The sequence below is a fragment of the Crinia signifera genome, chromosome 7 (assembly GCF_055691185.1).
Source record: "Crinia signifera chromosome 7, ASM5569118v1, whole genome shotgun sequence".
Lineage (NCBI taxonomy): Eukaryota > Metazoa > Chordata > Amphibia > Anura > Myobatrachidae > Crinia > Crinia signifera.
Window position 1 is genome coordinate 103942195 of NC_139223.1, and position 21471 is coordinate 103963665.

The 21471-nt window shown below is 45.2% G+C and overlaps 1 protein-coding gene across 4 annotated transcripts in view; it reads left to right on the forward strand.

Moving 5' to 3' along the window:
- The window catches only part of TNRC18 (trinucleotide repeat containing 18), a 351855-nt gene that overhangs the window by 94356 nt on the left and 236028 nt on the right, over positions 1-21471 (forward strand). For all 4 annotated transcript variants that reach the window (XM_083153575.1, XM_083153577.1, XM_083153573.1 and 1 more), the window contains one exon: positions 7432-7528. In XM_083153575.1, coding sequence (XP_083009701.1) covers positions 7432-7528 — 97 coding nt within the window. The remainder of the gene's footprint in view (positions 1-7431; positions 7529-21471) is intronic.

Consider the following 21471-nt stretch of genomic DNA (forward strand, 5'->3'; position numbering starts at 1 on the left):
GAAAAGGTTAGTGTGTTTGTCAGGGCTATTTTTCAGCAGGCTCCAGCAGGAACTGAGGCCCTTATTCTAGTTCACTCAGACAGAATATTTCTTAGATGGACAAAACCATGTGCACTGCAGGTGAGGCAGGTGTTACTTGTGCAGAGATAATCAGATTTGGGTGGGGTTTTACACCTGCCTCACCTGCAGTGCACATGGTTTTGACCATCTAAGAAATATGTGGTCAGAAAGAGTGACCTAGAATAAGAGCCTCAGTTGCTGCTGGAGCCTGCTGAAAAATAGCCCTGGTGTTTGTCCCCCTGATAATGTCATATGTGTGTACATATGTTACATGTATGTTTTGAGAATAATAGAAAGGTGTGTTTGTAGATAGTGCTACACTTCAATGTCACATGTGAACACAACCATGTCTAATAACCCACATTGATATATGAAACATGCACCATTGGTGTGATGTGAGGTTATGGGCACAGTTCTGCTCATGTGAAGTATGTGATGGGACAAGAGAAAGTGTGTTTTTGAAAGAGTTGTTGTAACATGTTCCATATGATGCTACTGAAACAAGAATGAGCAAACTGTGCACATGTAGCTGGTGAGAAACTACACATCCCAGTATGCCATCCCATAGTTAAATTACTCCATAATAACCACATTGTCAAGCTATGGTGGAATGTGTAGTTTCACAACAGGTGGAGGTGCATAATTTGGCCATGAATGATGTCATTTCTGCATAGTGATGTATGTATGTGCATTTAGTGGCCTAATGAATGTGATGAGACACTGAAATGCCTCCTAATGGAGACATGAATGTGTGTGTGGGACACATATGGCTAAAAAACATAAGATCACCCACACTAGGAAATGTCACGTAGCTAGGGGTACCACCTAGTCCCTTTAATTCCGGACACATATTAATTACACAGGTTCTGTGGCTGGCTGACTTCAAGACTCCACTTCACCTAATTTTAAACTGCCACAGAACCTGTGTAAGTAACATGTGTCCGGAATTAAAGGGACTAGGTGGTAACCCTACACGTAGCACAGTGGTGCACATATCTCATGGTGATATTTGTATTTTTAAACTTGTAGGTGGACTGACTTCAAAACGGCAATGAAGAGGAAGATGACTGAGCGGTACAACCACAGCATGTCCACCGGGAGAGGTCCTATGCCCGATCATTTGGAGTATACCCCCCTGGAGCAGGACGCCTTGGACGTCATTGATGTGGGCGAGGTCAGGGGGATCTCCAATATGGACAGTGAGCTCCCGGCGGAGGTCTTTGATGCTGCTTTTGATGGTAAGTCACAGTAATGCATTGTATTTTGAAAGAGATTTTTTAGTGCGTATGTGATGGTGACATTTTTTTCAATTATTATCCTAGCAGAAGCAGAAACCCAGGATGTACCGGCAGCATCTTCCTCTGCAGAGCCACAGGTGGAGCGAGTGGTCCAGCCTCCACCAAGAAGACACCCCCAGCCCCAGCCACAGGAGACATGGGAAGAGAGCATGATGGTGACGCTGGAGAGGATCGAGCAGCAAGGGGTGGATGCTGCGCTCCGTCAGCAGCAGATTGGGGAATTTTTGGAGGATTGGAAGGCCACAAACAGGCAGCAGTGTGAGGCCTTCAACCGCATTAATGACACTCTGGCGGCTGGCATGCAAAACATTGGCCAACACCTCAGCCGCCTGAATGACATTCTTGCGGAGCTGCTGCCCACCGCCAGGTCCCTAAGGGACAATCCCCCATCTGCTGCCCCACCCCAAGCTGCTCCCCAACCTTCCACCTCTGCTGACCCTCCTGTGTCCACTAGGGGAAGACGCCGCAAGCCATCTGACCCAAAGGCCCCTGTCCCCAAGGCCCCATCTAAAAGGGGGAGAAAAGGGCCCAAATAATGAGACCTGGTTCACTTCCTCTGTGGTTGGACCCCAAATGTTTAAATTGCACTGGACATCCACTTCCTGAGTTGGCCATCTATCCATTTGCGTGCCATGGGCATTAAAGTTCTTATTTTGACCTCTACAAATGCAGGATAAATTTTTGGTGGTGTGTATCTTGCTTAGTATTCACCCTGGTTTGGTGTCCCCATTTCTTTCACCATTGCATTTGCAGGGTAACACATGTTTGGAGATATGCAACCTCTTGTTCTGGCTGTTTTTTTATTTTTGTGTCTATTTTATTTGTTTATTTCATTTCTGACATTAAAGTGTCAAATAAGCTGTGATGCTGAACAGCAAATAAATTTCTTTTACCAATTCAATAAAAATTGTGGTATGTGTAATTTCTTGTGTGAAACAAATACTACATTTATGTGTACTTACTGACCAGGGTATTTTTGCAAATTTGTTGAAGTGTGGTAGAAGTTCCCCATGTGTAACCCTCTCCATGGCCATTGCCATGTTCCTATCCAACTTTTCCCAGCTAATTAGTTTGTGTCAGCACATGTGCAGAGCAACTTAATAGGTGAGAAAGCAGTTTGTGTGCAGGTGAGGTAGCTCCTACAGTAGTAGGTAAAAGCAGGTCCAGAACAATGCTTTCCTCATGGAGTGGGTGAGGCAGACAAACAAGGGTGAAAAGGTAAATTTGTGTAGGAATGCATATGTGTCCTCCCTAAAAAAAGATGTGTGAATGGGCCAAACATGATAAAATTGCTTGTGAACAAACATGTATAACTTTTTAAATATATATGATTTTACAGTGTCATAAGCAGATGTAGGAATCCTTTGTTAGAGAGATGTGAGTGCAATAATGTGATTGGTGGCATCTTACATCCAGAGTGTAGTAACATCCAATTCATAGCAGATGAGATAGTGGTAGAGTTCTGTATTTTGGGTACTATACAAAGATTGTGTGCAAAATAGTGGCCATGGGCTTAAAACATTGCTGAAACATCCTTTGTAGGTGTTAGATGTGGTTTATGTTATTGTATCCTAAATACCAAACCTATGTTTGTATTAGAGTGAACACGTTGACACATGTCGACTTGTGTAGATTGAGTGTGCTACTGTGTAAAGTCTATGAAAGCACGTAGTGAATGTGTCTAACTGTTTAGCAAATACCTACCTTAGCATATATAAGCAGGTGTTAAAAAGATTCTTACCTTAAATTAAACAAACGTTTAAATGTCGAGAAGTATAGAAAGATAAGCTTCCAATGTGTTTGCGTGCTGTGTGTGGCTTGCAGGTAGTGAAATCATGTTTTGGACTTAATAGACTGCAGCATTGCTTATTACATTCAGGTGTATGTGTTTGAGTAGTAATTAGCGTTAATTAGCTAACTCAGGCGCACGCTGGCATGCGGTATCTGTAGGGGTGGTCTGAGCTGGCGGTTGGCGGCCGCCTGTTTGGTGGCCGAAATGAACGGTGCTTTAGACGATCGTGCGGTAGTAGCACCGCTCATTTTTGGTGCACACCCCCGTGTACGCCCATATTTACGCCCATTTTCCCTCATTATTTCGGCCGCTCCCCTCAACACGCCCCTATGCCGCCCCCATTACCCGTACACTCGCGTACAGGTTTTTTCGCACGTGGAGACCCGTCCGTAAGCGTTGTGGAGTGTTCGCGCCTGCGCATTAGCGAATTGGCGCATGCGCAGATCATGAAAAACACCGGGACGTACGCGTACGGCCCGGCCGCTCCAACCAGAATAAGGCCCTGAGTGTGGATCTTGGACTATTTTTGGGTACATGCTTTTGCATGCACCTCTGCCGGGCACCCCAAGTGTTGCTTAGTTGGGTGAGAGTGCGGTCTTTCCAGATTTCTATATATATATATATATATATATGAGGAAAATTTTTTGCGGAACCCGGCGATCTGTGCTTGATAAGTATTGGACAAATTTGGCTATGTCATCAAAAGATAGGAATTTATTACAATTAACAAGGGAATATGGGGTACACAACAATCAATAAGGAATAAATGACACTAGCATATAAAAGTATATAAAAAATGGGTAATAGTTGTAATAAGAGCAATAATGTTGACGAGAGATAAAAACAAATAAGAGAAAAAATCTTTTGGAATAAAAAACCTTTTTTACAATAAAAAAGGTTTTTTATTCCAAAAGATTTTTTATTAAGCACAGATCGCCGGGTTCCGCAAAAAATTGTCCTTAAATATCCTTCTTTCTATAGAGACGGTCCACCACCGTCCCTTAAGTTGAACCCGTGCAGACACCCATTGATAGTGGGGAGTGTGTTTTTTCAATTTTAAGGGGACCACATAATTATTCTTAGAAACACTCTCTGTGTACCATATCTTGGCGCTGAACTCCCACTCTTTTGTGTATCCATATATATATATATATCTGGAAGTATGAGCGGCACCTCAATAATTCGATTTACTTCAAAAGCAAACAAGTGCAAAATGTATTGATTTTTCAATAAATATTGCACTTGTTTGCTTTTTAAGAAAATCTGTGAGTGCCTCTCATACTTCCAGCTACATTGAAAAGGCCGCGAGGCCCTACGGGGATGGCACCAGGCAAATTGTATTATATTCAACAGCTGAGTGCCGGGCAGCATTTCATCTATATATATATATGATATATCTGTCAAAAAGAAGGACAAGAGGGGCGCTCCATAGTGCATAAATGACAATTTAATAACAATGTATAAAAAGCACGGTCCAAGGGAAAAGCAACAATGTACTCGTACTGAACCATGCAGTGCTGTGGGCTGGGTACCACAAGATTTTCAAAATATCTTGTGGCCTGTGATGTCTGCTCCAACTGCTGCCCGGGCTTACCCCTCCAGCGCTGTTCCCGTGTGGTTCCCGATATGCTGACACCCGTGACAGTGATCTACAGCGGTGGTTTGTGCTCTCCAACGGCGCCCCGGCATTGGTGCTAGGAGTCTTGCCTGGCATTCAATTTTGAAAATCTTGTGGTACCCAGCCCACAGCGCTGCATGGTTCGGTACGAGTACAGTGTTGCTTTTCCTTTGGCCCGTGCTTTTAATACATTGTTATTAATTTGTCATTTATGCACTATGGAGCGCCCCTCTTGTCCTTCTTTTTGACAGATTTCCTTCCTCTCGTGAGTCCCGGGAGTTTTGAGAGGTGGCTGCTATCCGTACAGTGGATATAGGGTACAAGCCACAGTTGAATTCTCTTTTGGCTTGATTTTATGCTGGAGTGGTTCTAAGAAATCAGCGTCGCACGTCCATCACCTGCCTTTTCTTCACACATATATATATATATATATATACATATATATATGTATATATAGAGGGGGGTGTCCGGGAACCGGAGGGAGAGGCGACCGCTATATTGCCGCATTTCTGAGTCCTGTGAGTGCCTCTCCCTCCGGTTCCCAGACACCCCCCTCTGTACATGAGATACCGCCCCTGGCATCTCTGAGCAGGCACCTGGGCAACTACTTGCATTGATTGGAGTGCTGGGTCTTTTGGATGTATGTATATATATATATATATATGTAATAAGATATAGAGAGCGCTGAGTTATATTCCACCACCTGGTTTACATGTGATTATACACAGCATAAAATAAAGTGTAACCCTTCCGTCTCCCGCTAACAGGGGGGACTTATAGAGTAGCTGCTCCTGTGTGGCGCACTTGGGGTCATTACCCTGTTCATATATATATATATAACTCCAATAAATAGAGGAACACAATCCAGGTAATCACATCAAGTGTATTGGGCAGATGCACATCGAGCGCTTTCGGGGGATGCAACCCCCGTCCTCAGGATGACAGCCCCAGCAACCAAAAGTGTTGCTGGGGCTGTCATCCTGAGGACGGGGGTTGCATCCCCCGAAAGCGCTCGATGTGCATCTGCCCAATACACTTGATGTGATTACCTGGATTGTGTTCCTCTATTTATTGGAGTTCTACGTATTGTGATTTGGAGTGCACCTATCAAGTTGCCTAAAAATTATTGGAGTGCCGGCATAAAAGGAATGCTATATATATATATATATATATATATATATATATATATATATATAAATGATCGTCACTCTGGGTCTTCGTGTTAAAAATTAAACCTTATGTTTAATGTTTATGGGATTTCAGGCCTCCGTCCATCCTCAGGACACACTTGTACAAACATATGTGCTCATATCAGGTTTAAATAGATACTTACTGACAGTACTGTGTGTACTGGGTGTAACATGGGCTAGGGAGGGGGTCTGTGTATAATATAATGTAATATTTAGCTGTGTGTGCTGGATCTAATATGGGGGAGAGGGCTGTATACATACCTCCCAACATGACCCTCTCCAGGAGGGACACATTGCTCTGTTTCTGGACTTCTCCCTTAATTAATGATTGCTATTACCTGTGTTGAAGCACCTTTCTAATCATTTAACTTGTGTGAAACAGGTGATGGTAATCATGCATTATGAGGAAAGTCCAGAAACAGAGTAATGTGTCCCTCCTGGAGAGGGTCATGTTGGGAGGTATGTGTATATCAAGTAATATAATGTGCTATAGTGCTGTGTGGGGATGTGGTTATGAGGCCGGTAATTGGTATGCCTGCAGCCAAAAAATTGATTTTGGATTCCTGACTGGTGGCCACAACACTGGCATCGGAATCCTGCCCCCCCCCCCCCCCCACCGAGTGACAATAGGTGAAACTGGACATGCCATTCGGGCGGAGCATGGTACATCCCTCAACGGCTTCGCGCCACGCATTCTGCTACCACCTAAAATCTCCCTGAAGTTTTTTAAAGTATTTTTAACTATAGACTACATACTGTGGACCTTATTCTCGTCTCATCAATTTCTGCGCATGTGCATGCTCTTAGTGCGTGCGTCCACGATGACCAAACTAGTCGCTAGTGGGCTGGCTCATTAGCATATGGGGATGCCCAGCGTTTCTTGGGAATTCCCATGAGAACGCTGGACGTTCTTATTCTAATGGAGCCGTGACGGACATGCGGGGGGCGGGCAGATGACATCACCAGATGTCAGCTGCCTGCCCACTTGCCCCCGAGCATACATGCATATGTAACATTGCTCAGAGCAACCTTACATATGCGTGCATCTTCCACATCTTTCGATGGTCGCCAGACCATTGAAAGGTGTGGGAGGCTCTCAGTGGCATGCAAATGGGTGTTTATGTAAAACATCCATTCGCATCCAGTGAACGCACCTTGGGAACTTGGGAATGGTGGGCCGGCATACTACCATTCGCAAGGCGGGATCTGGGTCACTCCCAAGGATGCGAATTCGCATTCGAACGAATTAACCAGAACATTGCCCCCCCCCAAGTAAGTATTTATTAACCCTTAAACAGGTTTACATTATTTATAATACCTATCTAAATATATTCTTGCATATCTATTTAAAGTAAATACCTTGAAAGAAGGAAAGTAGCAATGCATAGCTGTTTATTTTACTAATAGCGATGTGAAACAACAGTTAAAATTCTATTATTATTTTTTTATAACCTTTCACCTTTCTATTTTTAGGAAATGGAAGAGAGGAGAATATGGATGAGCGGATAAAGCATTGCAATGAACGATTACTAATGGAGAGATTCGACAGAGAACAGGCAAAACTGCTTAGGTGAGCAAGTAAAACTAATAACAAAAAGAACAGAAAATATTCAACACGACGGGTGACATTCTTTGGGATGAGATAAATGCGCATTTTTTTATCTCGCACCACATCGCCGCTCTTCGCACTTTTTAATTCGCATTTTTTGGTAATAATTCGCATATTTAATGGGATGCGATTTGGAGGCTGAAAAGTGCGATGTAGTGCGATTTGCGGCGAAGTGGTTCGATTTTATGACACAAAAAAGTGTGATTTCTTCCGCCGGTCATGTGCGAGTTTTGGACCAACCGGAGTGCGATTTACAAGACTGTCTCCGCATGACTAAGAACCCCCTAACCTATTGGCCCACCTCTGTCCCCTCCATTATGCATCACACCCCCTATATAAAGGGGCACTGGCGCCATTTCACTCTTTGATAGGAAGTAAGGAGCATGGAGAGGAGCAGTGGCAGTGTGAGCAGAGGAAGAGGTGTTGGTGGCAGAGTGAGGAGTGGCAGAGTGAGCAGTGGCAGAGGGAGCAGTGGCAAAGGGAGCAGTGGCAGAGGGAGCAGTTACAGCAGCCAGCCAAGTGGGAGAGGCAGCAGAGGAATGCTGAGGTCGTCCTCCATTACAGGGAGTGGCAGCAGTGTGGCAGGCAGCATGGCCACAGCAAGGCCAGCCCCAGACCATGCCCTGGCGGACCAGCCCCAGCAGGAGGAGGTGGAGGATCCGCTGGCATCCCCATCCTATACCCAGGACCTATTCCATACCCCAGAGCAGCTGCAGGAGGGCCACATGTCAGAGGTGGAGGAAGATGGAGGTGAGGAGGAGGAAGACACTGGCATGGAGGGGTAGGGAGGGGGTCTGTGTATAATATAATGTAATATTTAGCTGTGTGTGCTGGATCTAATATGGGGGAGAGGGCTGTATACATTACTCCCAACATGACCCTCTCCAGGAGGGACACATTGCTCTGTTTCTGGACTTCTCCCTTAATTAATGATTGCCATTACCTGTGTTAAAGCACCTTTCTAATCAATTAACTTGTGTGAAACAGGTGATGGCAATCATGCATTATGAGGAAAGTCCAGAAACAGAGTAATGTGTCCCTCCTGGAGAGGGTCATGTTTGGAGGTATGTGTATATCAAGTAATATAATGTGCTATAGTGCTGTGTCCCCATATCCTGAGTCACCTAAAACACAGATAGGAAGTTATTGCCTTATATGGTAAGGTATGTGCATTGTGCAAACAGAAGACACTGGGACAAGAGCAATATGCTTGTGAAACTGGAAACACACACATTTGATCAAGTACAAATAAGGACAGAGGGTGGAGATGGAATGCCAGAGGGGACAGTCCTTCTGGAAGTTACATCCCTCCTGGCTACTGCAATTTGGAGAATCCTCGGACCTCCAGTCCCTGTGGGACGGGTACTTTGACATAAATACAGGCACAGCCCCTGCCCCGATAGTGTGGGAAGCATTTAAGGCTTACCTACGGGGCACCCTTATATCTAAAATAGCCTCTATTAAACGAACACACAAAGTAAAGGGTATTGCATTGGAGGATGAATGTCGGAACACAGAGATTACTCACTTGGAGGAGGGATCGGAGGAGTCCAGGGTAAAATGGGAGCTAGCACAAAATACCTGGGTCTCCCACTTGGAGGAGCGCAATGCTCGTAGTCTGTTATTCAAATCCCACAAACTATACATGAATGCTGACAAAACAGGCAGCCTCCTGGCTCACCTGGTACACCTGGACCGTCCTGCAAACTCCGTGGCCCAAATATTTGACTCTGACGGGGTACTGAGGACATCCCCCAAGGAAATAGCAGATGTATTTCTAGACTTCTATAGGGAACTGTACCGTTCACGCCTAACATGCTCGCAGGAGGAACTCACTGAATACCTAGACCGCATTGACTTACCCACACTGTCTGAGGAGGCTAAATCTTCCCTCGAGGCACCTACCACAATTACTGAAATAGAGACCGCGATTCGGTCATTCCCCGGGGGTAAGGCCCCGGGGGTAGACGGGGTCCCAGTGGAGCTCTACAGGACGCACCTGGACTCGTTTGCCCCTAAGCTTTTGAAGCTATTTAATGATCTTTTCGACCTTAATGTGTTACCGGACTCTATGTCCGAGGCTGTTATAGTAGTTATACCCAAGCCCGGGAAAGACCCTGAACACCCCGACTCATACAGACCCATCTCTCTGATTACCACAGATGTAAAGATCCTGGCGAAGGTCCTGGCTATTCGGCTAAATAGTGTAATATTGTCCATTATTCACCCGGATCAAACTGGCTTTATGCCGGGTATGTCCACCAGTATAAATTTAAGACAGCTGTTCACACATATCCAGGCCACCCATACTGAGGAAACGTACTCAGCCATTGTTTCATTCGACGCAAATAAGGCCTTTGACTCTGTTGAATGGCCTTATCTATGGCAGGTAATGAAACGCATGGGCTTCGGTCCACAATATTCAAGGTGGGTCCAGTTATTATACGTCCACCCGATGGCCAGGGTCTCTGTCAATAGCCATGTTTCACCTCCCTTCGCGCTGGGAAGGGGCACTAGACAGGGATGCCCCCTCTCTCCTGGTCTTTTCGCCATAGCTGTCGAACCGCTTGCCTGTATTCTTAGGACACACAGAGATATAGTTGGGCTCCAACTGGGTCAGAGAACAGACACAGTGGCACTTTATGCTGACGACCTACTCCTTTTTTTGAAAGATTATAGACTGTCTGTACCGACTGCCTTGCAACTGATGGAGGACTTTGGCGGTTTCTCCGGACTTACGGTGAACTGGTCCAAATCCTCCATGATGCCCCTGAGAGGCCCACCACCGGTGGCCCTGGGCGCCCCTCTTCCACTTAGCTGGGTCTCCCACTTCAAGTATCTGGGGATTATTATCACTAATACTAGTCAGGACTTTATACCTAGGAACCTAAACCCCCTGCTATCCATGGTTAAAGACAAACTGTCGGTATGGACCAAGTTGCCCCTAAATGTCATTGGCAGAGTCAACTTGGTAAAAATGATCCTACAGCCTAAAATAACATATGTCCTAAATCAGTCCCCGGTGTACGTGCCTGCCTCCTTTTTCAGACACTTAAACAGCCTACTGTCTTCATTGATATGGGCCAATAAACGCCCCAGAATCAGTATCAGCACCCTTACTAGGCCGCGGACAGATGGGGGCTTGGCTCTGCCACAATTCAGACTATACTACTACGCTGGCCAGTTCTCACACCTTAGACACTGGGCACAGGACACTGACCAAAGTTCACTCCCGACCACATTTCTACACCAAATATGCCCCGACATCACACCCACACAGCTACTATTGGGTGGGAAGGTACCCCGGGGTGCCCCTTCCTTGGTGGTTCAGGCCGTCAAGATATGGCAGGAAGCCCAATCCTTGATGGGATACACGGCCATAGATCCTGGAGCTCCCCTCTGGCATTCTACCAAATTACCTGAACTTGCCTGCTTGTCGGGTAGGAGTCTGTGGTCGTCTGGGGGAGTGGCGACGATTGGACAAATATATGAGGCAGCCGTGCTGAAGTCCTTCCAGCAGTTAAGGGGGGAGTTTGGGTTGCCCCGGGTGCACTTCTTTAGGTACCTGCAGCTACGCCATGCCCTAAATACCCAGTTTAACAACGGCCCCCCCGTGCTACTAGCCTCCCCAGCAAAAATATTCCTGGCCAATCTCGGACAGGTCAAAACCATCTCTCTAGCCTATTCATTCCTATTATCCTTTTTACATAAAGACTCACTTCCCGCCCTAAAGGCCAAGTGGGAGAACGATGTTGGTACCTTTGAGGAGGAGGAGTGGGAGGAGGCATTGGCCTCGTCACGACATGCCACAGTCTCCGCGAGGTTTCAACAAGTCCAGATATTTATCACGCACAGAACGTATCTGACTCCATCCACCCTGGTTAAATTCGGTGGACGGGCCTCTTCGGCCTGCCCAAAGTGTGGTTCCACGCAGGGGAACCTGTGGCACCTCCTCTGGGAATGTCCCCTGGTTAACTCATTTTGGGTGACGGTTAAGTCGGTCATTACATCTACTGGAATATCTGGGCAAGCCCTGACCCCCAAGATGTGTATTCTGGGTAGTAAAGCAAATACTTCATTAAGAAACACAGAGGGACAGTACGTGACTAACTTGTGTTCCCTTGCCAAAGTAGTCATAGCTAGGCATTGGATGGCTAGCCTGGGACCTACGGTGATGGAATGAAGGGCTCTGGTCAACACCACAGTACAGCACGAAAAATATGTATACATGTCTCGGGGCACTCTTCCTAAATTTGAAAAGATATGGGGCAGGTGGCTGGAGTCCCCACACTCCGCACACTCTTGTGATACAGGGCCAGTGTACAGTGTTGGAAGTGGACGCTGATAACCATAACGCTAATACCCATCTAAGAACTAGTTAACCTATGATACATACTGATTTGCCACCCTGAGTGGGACTGAACCCCAATATATATATATATGTATATGTATATGCACTTATTAGTGACTAAAGATTCTCTACCCTCCATCTATCTCTTTCTTCTTATATTTTTCTTCTTCTCTTCTATCATTTGTTTCTTAACATATAATTCAAAATCAGCAAAAATCAATATTATTATTCAGTCAGAATAGAATGGCGACACCATCTTTCCTTTTAACCAAAAAGTCTTTAATCTTTCTTTCATTTTATTGCATCCTGACATTTATACAAAATGATGAAACTGTATGTGAATACAATGTACACTCTGATACTATATGATTGATTTGGATTGACTGATTCACATGCACAATGTCTGACTCGCTGTTTTGTTCTGTATTTATGACCTGTAAAATAAAAAAACTTTATTCAAAAAAAACAAATAAGGACAGAGAGGGTAATATGTAAAAATGTACTTACCAAGTAGCCAGCCCTCTGGCATTTGTTGTTGGTTGAATTGGTTGCAGAGGGCTGAGTGCCTCAGAATATAGGCGTCATGGCAGTTCCCAGGTAAGCCTGCTACAACACTTAGGATTTTGAGATGAGCATCACATACCACCTGAACGTTCAAAGAGTGTCGCCCACTCCGATTGACATAGACCTATCCCCGCACGTGCGGTGCCCTAATCCCAATGTGTGTGCAGTCTATAGCTCCCAGCACGTGAGGGCATGCTGAGAGTCTATAGAAAGCCACCTTGTGGTCCTGCCACTCCAACTCAGAACGTGGGAATCTGATGTATGTCCGCCACAACTTCTTTAAAGCAAGTAACACTTGAGTAAAATGCTTAGAGAAAGTGGGCTGTGATACCCCCAAGGACCATGAGGTCACAGACTGAGTGGAGCCTGTGGCCAAATAGTAGAGGGTACACATTAATTTCTGCAGCCCAGACACTGCATAGTTGCCTCCCCCAAAAGGGTCCAAATCATCTCTCACCTGCTCATATAAGGTTATTGCGGTTCAGCCTAAACATCCCCACAACCTGTTGATCCGAGAGGGAGTCCAGGTACAGCCGAGCACAATACATACATGGGGTACGCAGTAGTCGGGGGGCTACCTGGATCTGGTGTGCAGCTTCCTCCCTCCTGCGCAGCTCCTCCAAATGGGCCACATCACAAATCAGCAACTCCAAACCATTCTGCAAAATCTCCATGTCTCAAACCCTCACAGGTGTCCTTAATGATGTTGGGGTATATGTAGGGGTGTTTCTGAGTGAAATTGAGTGCACCTGTGTTGAAATTAACCATTTGTGCACTTGACCAAAGTGAGTTCTGGGCCAAATCGCCCAACAGAACCTGGTCTGAAAAAAGTGCGATTATTAGACACCTTAAAAGTGCGATCTGCGAAAACGCATCCCATTAAATAAGCGATTTGTATACTTTTGTATACTTTTCTGCACGAAAACATCTGGATGCGATAAAAATGCGTTTTTTTCTCTCACTTTTGGTCCGCATGTGTTATCGCACATAATATGCGATATCCGTCCCTTAGCGCATCCTATTAAATATGCGATTTCAAGGAAAAATGCGATGTCGACATTTTTTTTACTAATATTCGCCAAAAAACACAAATCTCATCCCATAGAATGTCACCCTAAGGGTGAAATGTAATAGGATGAGTGATTCAGAAAGTGAGAGATTTGGGAAGAAATGTACAGGTTTCTTTTTAAAACAGCAGTCATTTATACTTCAAAATCAAACTGGTTTTGCAGTGTAAATGATTGCGGCTTTAAAAAAACTGGAGATTTCTTACCAAATCTCTCACTTTCTGAATCTCTCACCCTATTACATTTCCCCCCAACTGTTTAAAAAGTATCAGTGGTTTTAAAATATATATTTTACAGGTCCTTGATATGATTAAACATTTGCTAAAATATTTTGTTTTATATATAGCAAAGTATTGCTTCGCTTTTTCCTCTCTTCCCCACTCCCACTCCCACAATTCTTGCTCTCACTTACCATTCTTCCTGCCCTCATCCCTATATCTTTATTACTTAAGTCCAATGTCTTTCTCTCTCTCGTTTTGAGGCCCATTTCAGTGGCAAACGCAGGATTTTAAGAGGGGGGTTTCCAAATGTAATCCAAAATCTCCCACTCTGCAGCACATGGCGTAAGCACGGGCGTCTGAGGGAGCGGTAAAAGCCCTGAAAATTGGTCTTTTTATGTACTGGATACTGTATGGAATACAGTATTAATATTAACAGTACATATAGTTTATAGTATAGGCTGTTTCAAACATTTAAATAAGATAAGTGGTCAAGAAATGTTTAACCATGTCAAAATAAATAAATATACAAACATAATAGAACCAGTACTGCACTTTCTAAGCTCCCACTTCATGGTAAGGCTCCATCTCTTCCTCCTGACAGCTACTCTCTGGTCCATTGGGATATTTGAGTGCTCAGATCCTCACATACAGTAACTGTGGTAGAAGAATCTGGTACACTAGGCATGTGCAGCAGCTCTGCTCTGTCCCTTACACTGCATGATGTTGTGGCAGCTCTATTGATCTTATTGTTTGGGTTTAGTGGATTCAACCCCAATTAATATAAATATAATATAAAATTGTATATAGCAGCCATGTAGTAGAACCCTTTAATTTCCCTTTAAAATCTAAATTACTTGGGTATTAGGAGTTTCATCCTAAAATAACCATGAGTGGGGTCGGCAATCGCACCCATTGTGTATCTTGCCAGAAGTATGTATACACACTTGGATCAGAGGATCCAGAGCAAATACATCTGTGTGAAATGTGTAGAGATCATTGGTTTGGAAGCTCGGATCTTTGATCTACAGATGTAGCCACTCTCATTGGAGCGGCTCCTGGCACAGTAATCGCCACCCCATGCCATGGAATTCCCAGCAAGGTATGTGCAATCATGTGAGATGCTCACGGGTCCACAAATTCTAGCATGCCAGCCACCAGATCCGGGCGGCTGGTGATATGCCAGCAACTATAAGGCTGGCCCCATCTGTAAAGCAGGCCGTCAAAACATTGCCATATTGGAGGAAATCTTTCTCCTCACTTTGGAAACTTTGGAGTATTAGATGAAGTAGGTAAACCAGCTAGCTGGGTCACAATTCCAGTAGATCCCCCAGACTGGACAAACCTACTGCGGATGTTACTTCAATACTGGTGGGGCAAAAGGTGACCAACACCTCTAGTGACCAGGGAACTGGCACATCAGGCTTAGTGGAGGCAAGGAAGTCATAGACAACCAGGCAGATGATTATAGTAGGGGATTCTATCATCCGTAAGACAGATAGGGAAATCTACTACCGGGACCCGTAATAGTTGTCTTCCGGGTGCTCAGGTACAGCACATTGTGGACCAGGTGGACAGATTACTGGGTGGGATTGGGAAAGACCCAGAAGTCAAGGGGGATGTTGGCACAAATGGCCAAGTTAGTGGCAGGTGGGGGTGTCCTTAAAAATGATTTCAGGGATCTAAGACATAAACTAAAGGCAAGGACATCCATAGTCATTTTCTCAGAAATATTACCTGAGCCGCATGCTAGTCATGGGAGACACAGGGAACTTACGGAGCTTAATGCATGGCTAAGGGGTTTGTGTAGGAATGAGGGTTTTGGGTTCCTAAAGCACTGGTCAGGCTTTTCAGACAGGGGTCATCTGTACAGCGCAGACAGATTTCACTTGAATGGGAAAAGGGCAGCAGTGCTGGGAGGCAGCATTGTTAGAAGGTTGGACGACCCTTTAAACAAGACATACAGATGGAGCACCTCTCATTTTTTCTGCCAGACGGCCATGGCAAAGGTTTCGGTGATCCACTTTTCTTCTTGTGCTCCCATGCACCAAGTTGCATGGATGCATGCCGTACAATATCCATGCAATACATATCAATAATGCTTAACCAATCTAGCAGTGGATTGATATACCAATAGAACACCGCCATTTGCCAAGAGTGGGGCTCGCTTACTATACAGCACCTATGAGTCGCTCATGCACCTCATTCTCGGGGAATGGCATTACGGCTCTGTCTTTACATAGACTCATGAGCAGTGGCCACTATCACCAGGTGGCATAGGATAGTGGATAACTGTGCCGCTCTACATGCTGGAAAACCGTGTTTTATTACAGTGTCAATTGTTTTTGTATTTTTTTTTTATTGAAACATTTATGAAAATTATATTTAATAAAACTTGGCACTCACACACAAAAAACCCCCTGTTTTCATAAAAGCCTTTTAGTGCAACTCCATGCGCAAGAACCATAGAGCATGTAATGTTTAGTACTATGCATTACGCAAACGGTGTCTGTATATCACCTTTCGTCAGCCAGATCGACTGAATCAGCCTCTTCCATTGCATTCTATGTGAAAAGTCTTCCAGGGAAAGGGGGAAGGGAGGCGGGGGTTGGGGTGGGCTGTATACAGTACCCGGCGACGACCTCGGCATCCTCTCCGGCAGACGCGCTGCTCCCGGCTGGTATCCGCTCACGTATTGGAGAGGCGCAGAGATGTTTCATCTTCCGTGCCTCTTCTCAGAATGATTCTATTGGCCGCCTAGCGGCCAATCAGGAGCCAACTTTCTCGGCTCCTGATTGGCCGCTAGGCGGCCAATAGAATCATCCGGAGGAAAGGCGCGGAAGATGAAACATCTCTGCGCCTCTCCAGTCCGTGAGCGGGTACCAGCCAGGAGCAGCGCGTCTGCCGGAGAGGATGCCGAGGTCGTCGCCGGGGACCAGGTGAGTAGGATTTCCTTCCTTAGGTACCCCTTTTGGACTACTTCGGATCCTGGACCCTGGAGACATCAGCCCTGGAGCCCAGGACCACGGACCAGCCCCGGAACCGGACTCTTCTGTCCTTAGCCCCGGACCCAGGATCCAGGGACCGACCTACGGGCTCAAGGTAGGTAAGTATCAGTATGTGTGTGTTATGTATGTATTAAACTTTTATTTTTCAGGGTGTCAGTGTGTTTTATTTAACTATTTTTTGTACTGTAGAACTACAAGTGGCAGCGGGCCCTTTAATGCCCCGCATGCTGGGACTTGTGGTTCTCCAAGTCCCAGCATGCGGGATAGGCTTGCTTGGACTCATAGTTCTACAGTAGAAGACAATAGTTTTTTTTCTTTTTTTTACACTTTGCATCAGCCCGATGCCCACCGCCCAGGGGCATCGGGGACAGCCCCGGACTTTCAGCATGGGCTGGTAAGTCCTGGAGGGGGGGGGACCCCTTCATTGGGGGGGTCCCCACTTCCCCACGACCCCTGCCCATGCTGACCAGCCACGGGGATAATGCTTTGGCCGCGGGACCTTATATAATAAGTGTCCCCCGGCTGTGGCATTACCCTGCGGGCTGGTTGGGTCTGGTGCTGGTTCTTAAAATACGGGGGACCCCTAGTCATTTTGTCCCCCGTATTTCGGGAACCAGCGCCGGACCTTGAGCCTGGTGCTGGTTTCATTAAATCAAGGGGACCCCTATTTGTCGGGGACCGTGATTTTATGTCACCAGCACCGGCTCAATGAGCCCGGGGCTGGTTATGCTCTGGCGGGGGACCCCGCGCTGTTTTTTTTTTTATTTTAAATTGCGATTTCCCGCTAACGTGCGATTTTCAGACCTGAAAATCGCACATTTTCAGGACTAAAGAAATCGCAGCAAATCGCACCTAATCGCACTATTTGGCCCGTTTTTCGCATCTCATTAAATATGCGAAAAACAGACCAATCTTGCGATTTTCAAAAGTGCGATTAGGTGCGATAAGAAACATGCGGATTTTACCGCATATCATAGAATGTCACCCCATATATCTTACTTTTTGTATGCAGTCGACGTTTCGGCCACTAGAGGGCCTTTGTCAAGACAGCAATGCACGTCCCTACAGCACAAGAAAATCCAGTACGTGTGTGTGTGTGTGTGTGTGTGTGTATATATATATATATATATATATATATATATATATATATATATACCTCCAATCCTGATTAAAGGAATAAACGGCACTCTGAAGACTGGTTAAATAATAAACATGTTCAAAACATGGCAGGAGTTGTATATATATATATATATATAGGGAAAAGGAGTTTCAGAGAGCACTTCAGAAGATGAGACAATTTAGAATAACTGATTAATATTTAATAAAATGTACAAATATATAAAAAGCTGTAATCAGGTAATACACAGATACATGTGATGAACAATGAATACAGCACTTATTTAGTTGTTCAGTTTAAATGATTACAGGGCCGTATTCTGAAACTCCTTTTCCCTAAATATATCTATCTTTTGGGTCCTGTCTAACAGAGGACCCCTCAGAGGAGCTGCTCGCACGCTCTGAGCGCAGGAAGGGGATCCCCCCATTGTTCTATATATATATATATATATATATATATACATGGTTACCAGCACTCCAAGATACACATGACAACTGCCCGGGTGCTGCACTCAAAGAAATGGTTCTATCCTTGAAAACTAAGTAAAATCCGAAATGTTGGAGCTGATTGTGTCTGCGTGGTCACTTTTGTGAAGTCCAAAGTAGTGCCACTTTCCACATATATACATATATATCCCCTGCAGCCCAATGACCAAGTTAATACCTTTACTCTGTGTTTTGACAGTGTAATATTCTCCCATGCAGTTTGCGGCCAGTAATGACAAGTGCAAGGGGGCCCCCCTGTGTAAAGTGCACCGGGCCCCCCAAAGGCTTAAACTGGCACTGGCGGCATTCCAGTCATAAAAAAAATAGTGAAAGCCAAAACTTGGTAGACAACATTTCAGCACCTTTTACCAAAAGTTTACCACACCATATACCCCTTATACAAATCATGCAACACAATAGTAACCCCCTTATCCTGTACTTGCCTCTTACACATTATGCCACATGGAATGAGACAAAATTCACACTGACTGAGCCAAAATTCACATTATGGCACACGGATTGACTCAAAATTCATGTTATGCCACACAGATTAAGGCAAAATTAACATTTTGCCACATGGATTGAGCCAAATTACACACTATACCAAACGGATTGAGCCAAAATTCACAATATGCTTCACATTTAGGGACATTCCGAAAATTTACACCATAATGCCCATTACATGTTAAGCAACACACCATAATTTCGATTAAGTATTATGCCAAACACCATAATGCCTATTAAAAATGATGCTACATAAGTGCTGCTTACCTACGTGCTCATTGCCAGGGGTTCCATGCTCGTTGCCATGTGGGATTACATGCTTATTGCTCAGGGGGAATACATGCTCAAGGTAACTGGGGGACAGCCACTGCCGGGCAGAAGAGACAGCCTGGCAGACAGAGGAGGGCTGCCCGGCTGTATTTAGAGCACTGCAGTTCCCGGCTATTTGAAATAATACCCCTTTCACAAAATAAAATGCAGGGACTTTCCCAGGAATATGGTCCCAGGATCATGCAGGGACAATCCCGGGCTGGCCCCTTTTACACCAGGCTAGTCCTTGCATTTTCTGGTGTGAAGAGGAGAGAACACCCCCATTTAACAGGCTATGGGCCAGATTCTGTAAGCTTCAAAAGTGATAAAATGAAGAGTGATAAACAGCCAGCCAATCAGCTCCTACCTGCCATGTCACAGACTGTGTTTGAAACATGTCAGGCAGGAGCTGATTGGCTGGTTGTGTATCACTCTTCATTTTATCACTTTTGAAGCTTACAGAATCTGGCCCTGTATCTTCTGAACCAACTGACCCATTTACATGAGACCAGTATCATATTTAAGTGGGCTGCGAATGATTTTGGTCCCATGAAACTGGGCCATTTGATTCTAGAGAAATCTGCCCTCAAAGAACATTAACAGCCATGAAATTACATTTCAGAAATAAAAAAATTGGTTTACTCGCAATTTCTCTGGAACCAATTAACCCATACAGACCAGCCTGCTTCAGTGATGCCAGAGGGAAAAATAGCAGCCGTTGGAACTGGTTGGGGGTCGTAATTAGCAGGTCCTATGTTATCCTATGGGGAAAACTTTCCAGCTTTGCCTGGCGGTATCTCCGTGTCCCGGGGGGGGGCTAGTGACGCGGAGCTGGGCTCATTGGAAAGCCCTGGTCCTCATCTACAAAATGGAGAGTGAGCCTGCTCCATCAGTGCATTCTCGTGTCCAGTGGTAGCACACCCCTGACAAATTTTACGTAAAAATATTTACAGTATACATTACCTGGGGGTCCACCCATTATCCTCAACATTGATGAGGGTCCTGTGCGAGTAGCAACTTCCTCTCTCAGCTCCATCAGACCCATTGTTAATCCGGCCCTGGCAGTAATGCTAACCATTACACCATCCGTACTGCCCAATCTAAGGATTACCGAAAGTAATTACACAATACAGGCAAAGTAATCCTCTCTAAATACTCAGAAAGTAGTGGGAGGGAATGTTGTATTCTAGATCTATAAACATTTAAGAAATGGGTGTAAAAACAGAAGCTATAGAATGCCATCTCATATAATGTACCATCTGCCGCAAGATCACTATTCAAATATCTCTGCTGAAGTTTCACACTCTGCTTTTCCAGCTATCTCTCTGACCTCTCGTCCTATTTTTAAACTATATACAAAATAAGAATTTCATTAATGACATTCTTGTGCATATTGTCTAGTGTGTACGCACTATATAGTTAAAAATGCACCCACCCCCCCTCCCGACCAATCGTCTAAACATGCAGTAAAATTGTGTCTATATCGTCAACGGCTACATGTGCAGCAGGAGGCAAGTGACATCAATAAATTATATAGTTAACGATATCGTGCAGTGTGTATGCATTGTCCATGAGCACCACCGATATCTTAACAATATAGCGAATCATATAGTGTTTTCCAGAATTGGTTAATAATTTCTTACCTTCAAATCTTGCTGATATGTGCTGTGGTACTGAACTTCTGTTTTTTTTTTGTAATCAAGCCTAGGGCCTGAATTAGCGGTTCTAGACAATTTAAAGTTGTATCGGTACTTGTTTCCTAGAAGGGCGCCCACGATTTTGATTTTAGGCATCGCAAGGAAAAAAATTGCGTCGGTCGCATTGCATGCGGCCAAAATATTGCATGTGTTGCGACCGACACGATTACCGCGATTTTACATAGGGAACAATGTTAAATGACCCAATTGACCCAATTTCACATAGGGAACAATGTTAAATGGCCCACAGACCCCAAATACCCACCCTGAAGTGTGAAATGGCCCCCCCAATTGTTAACGCCACCCCACGATCAACGTGAACCCGAAGCATGGCGAGCGGCGGCGGTATGCGTCCTCTGACCATTTCATACCCCCACTATCCACGTCGGCGTGGAGTTGAGAATAGAAAGTGTGGCGAGCGCAGCGAGCCACCGAGCCCGAAGCGTGGCGAGGGGACGCGGAACACGCTCCTGAAGCGTGGCGAGCGGACACGGATTACTTAACATGTATTCCGCGACCCCTCGTGGGGCTCGCTGTGCTCGCCACGCTTCGGGCTCGTATTCCGCGTCCCCTCGCGGGGCTCG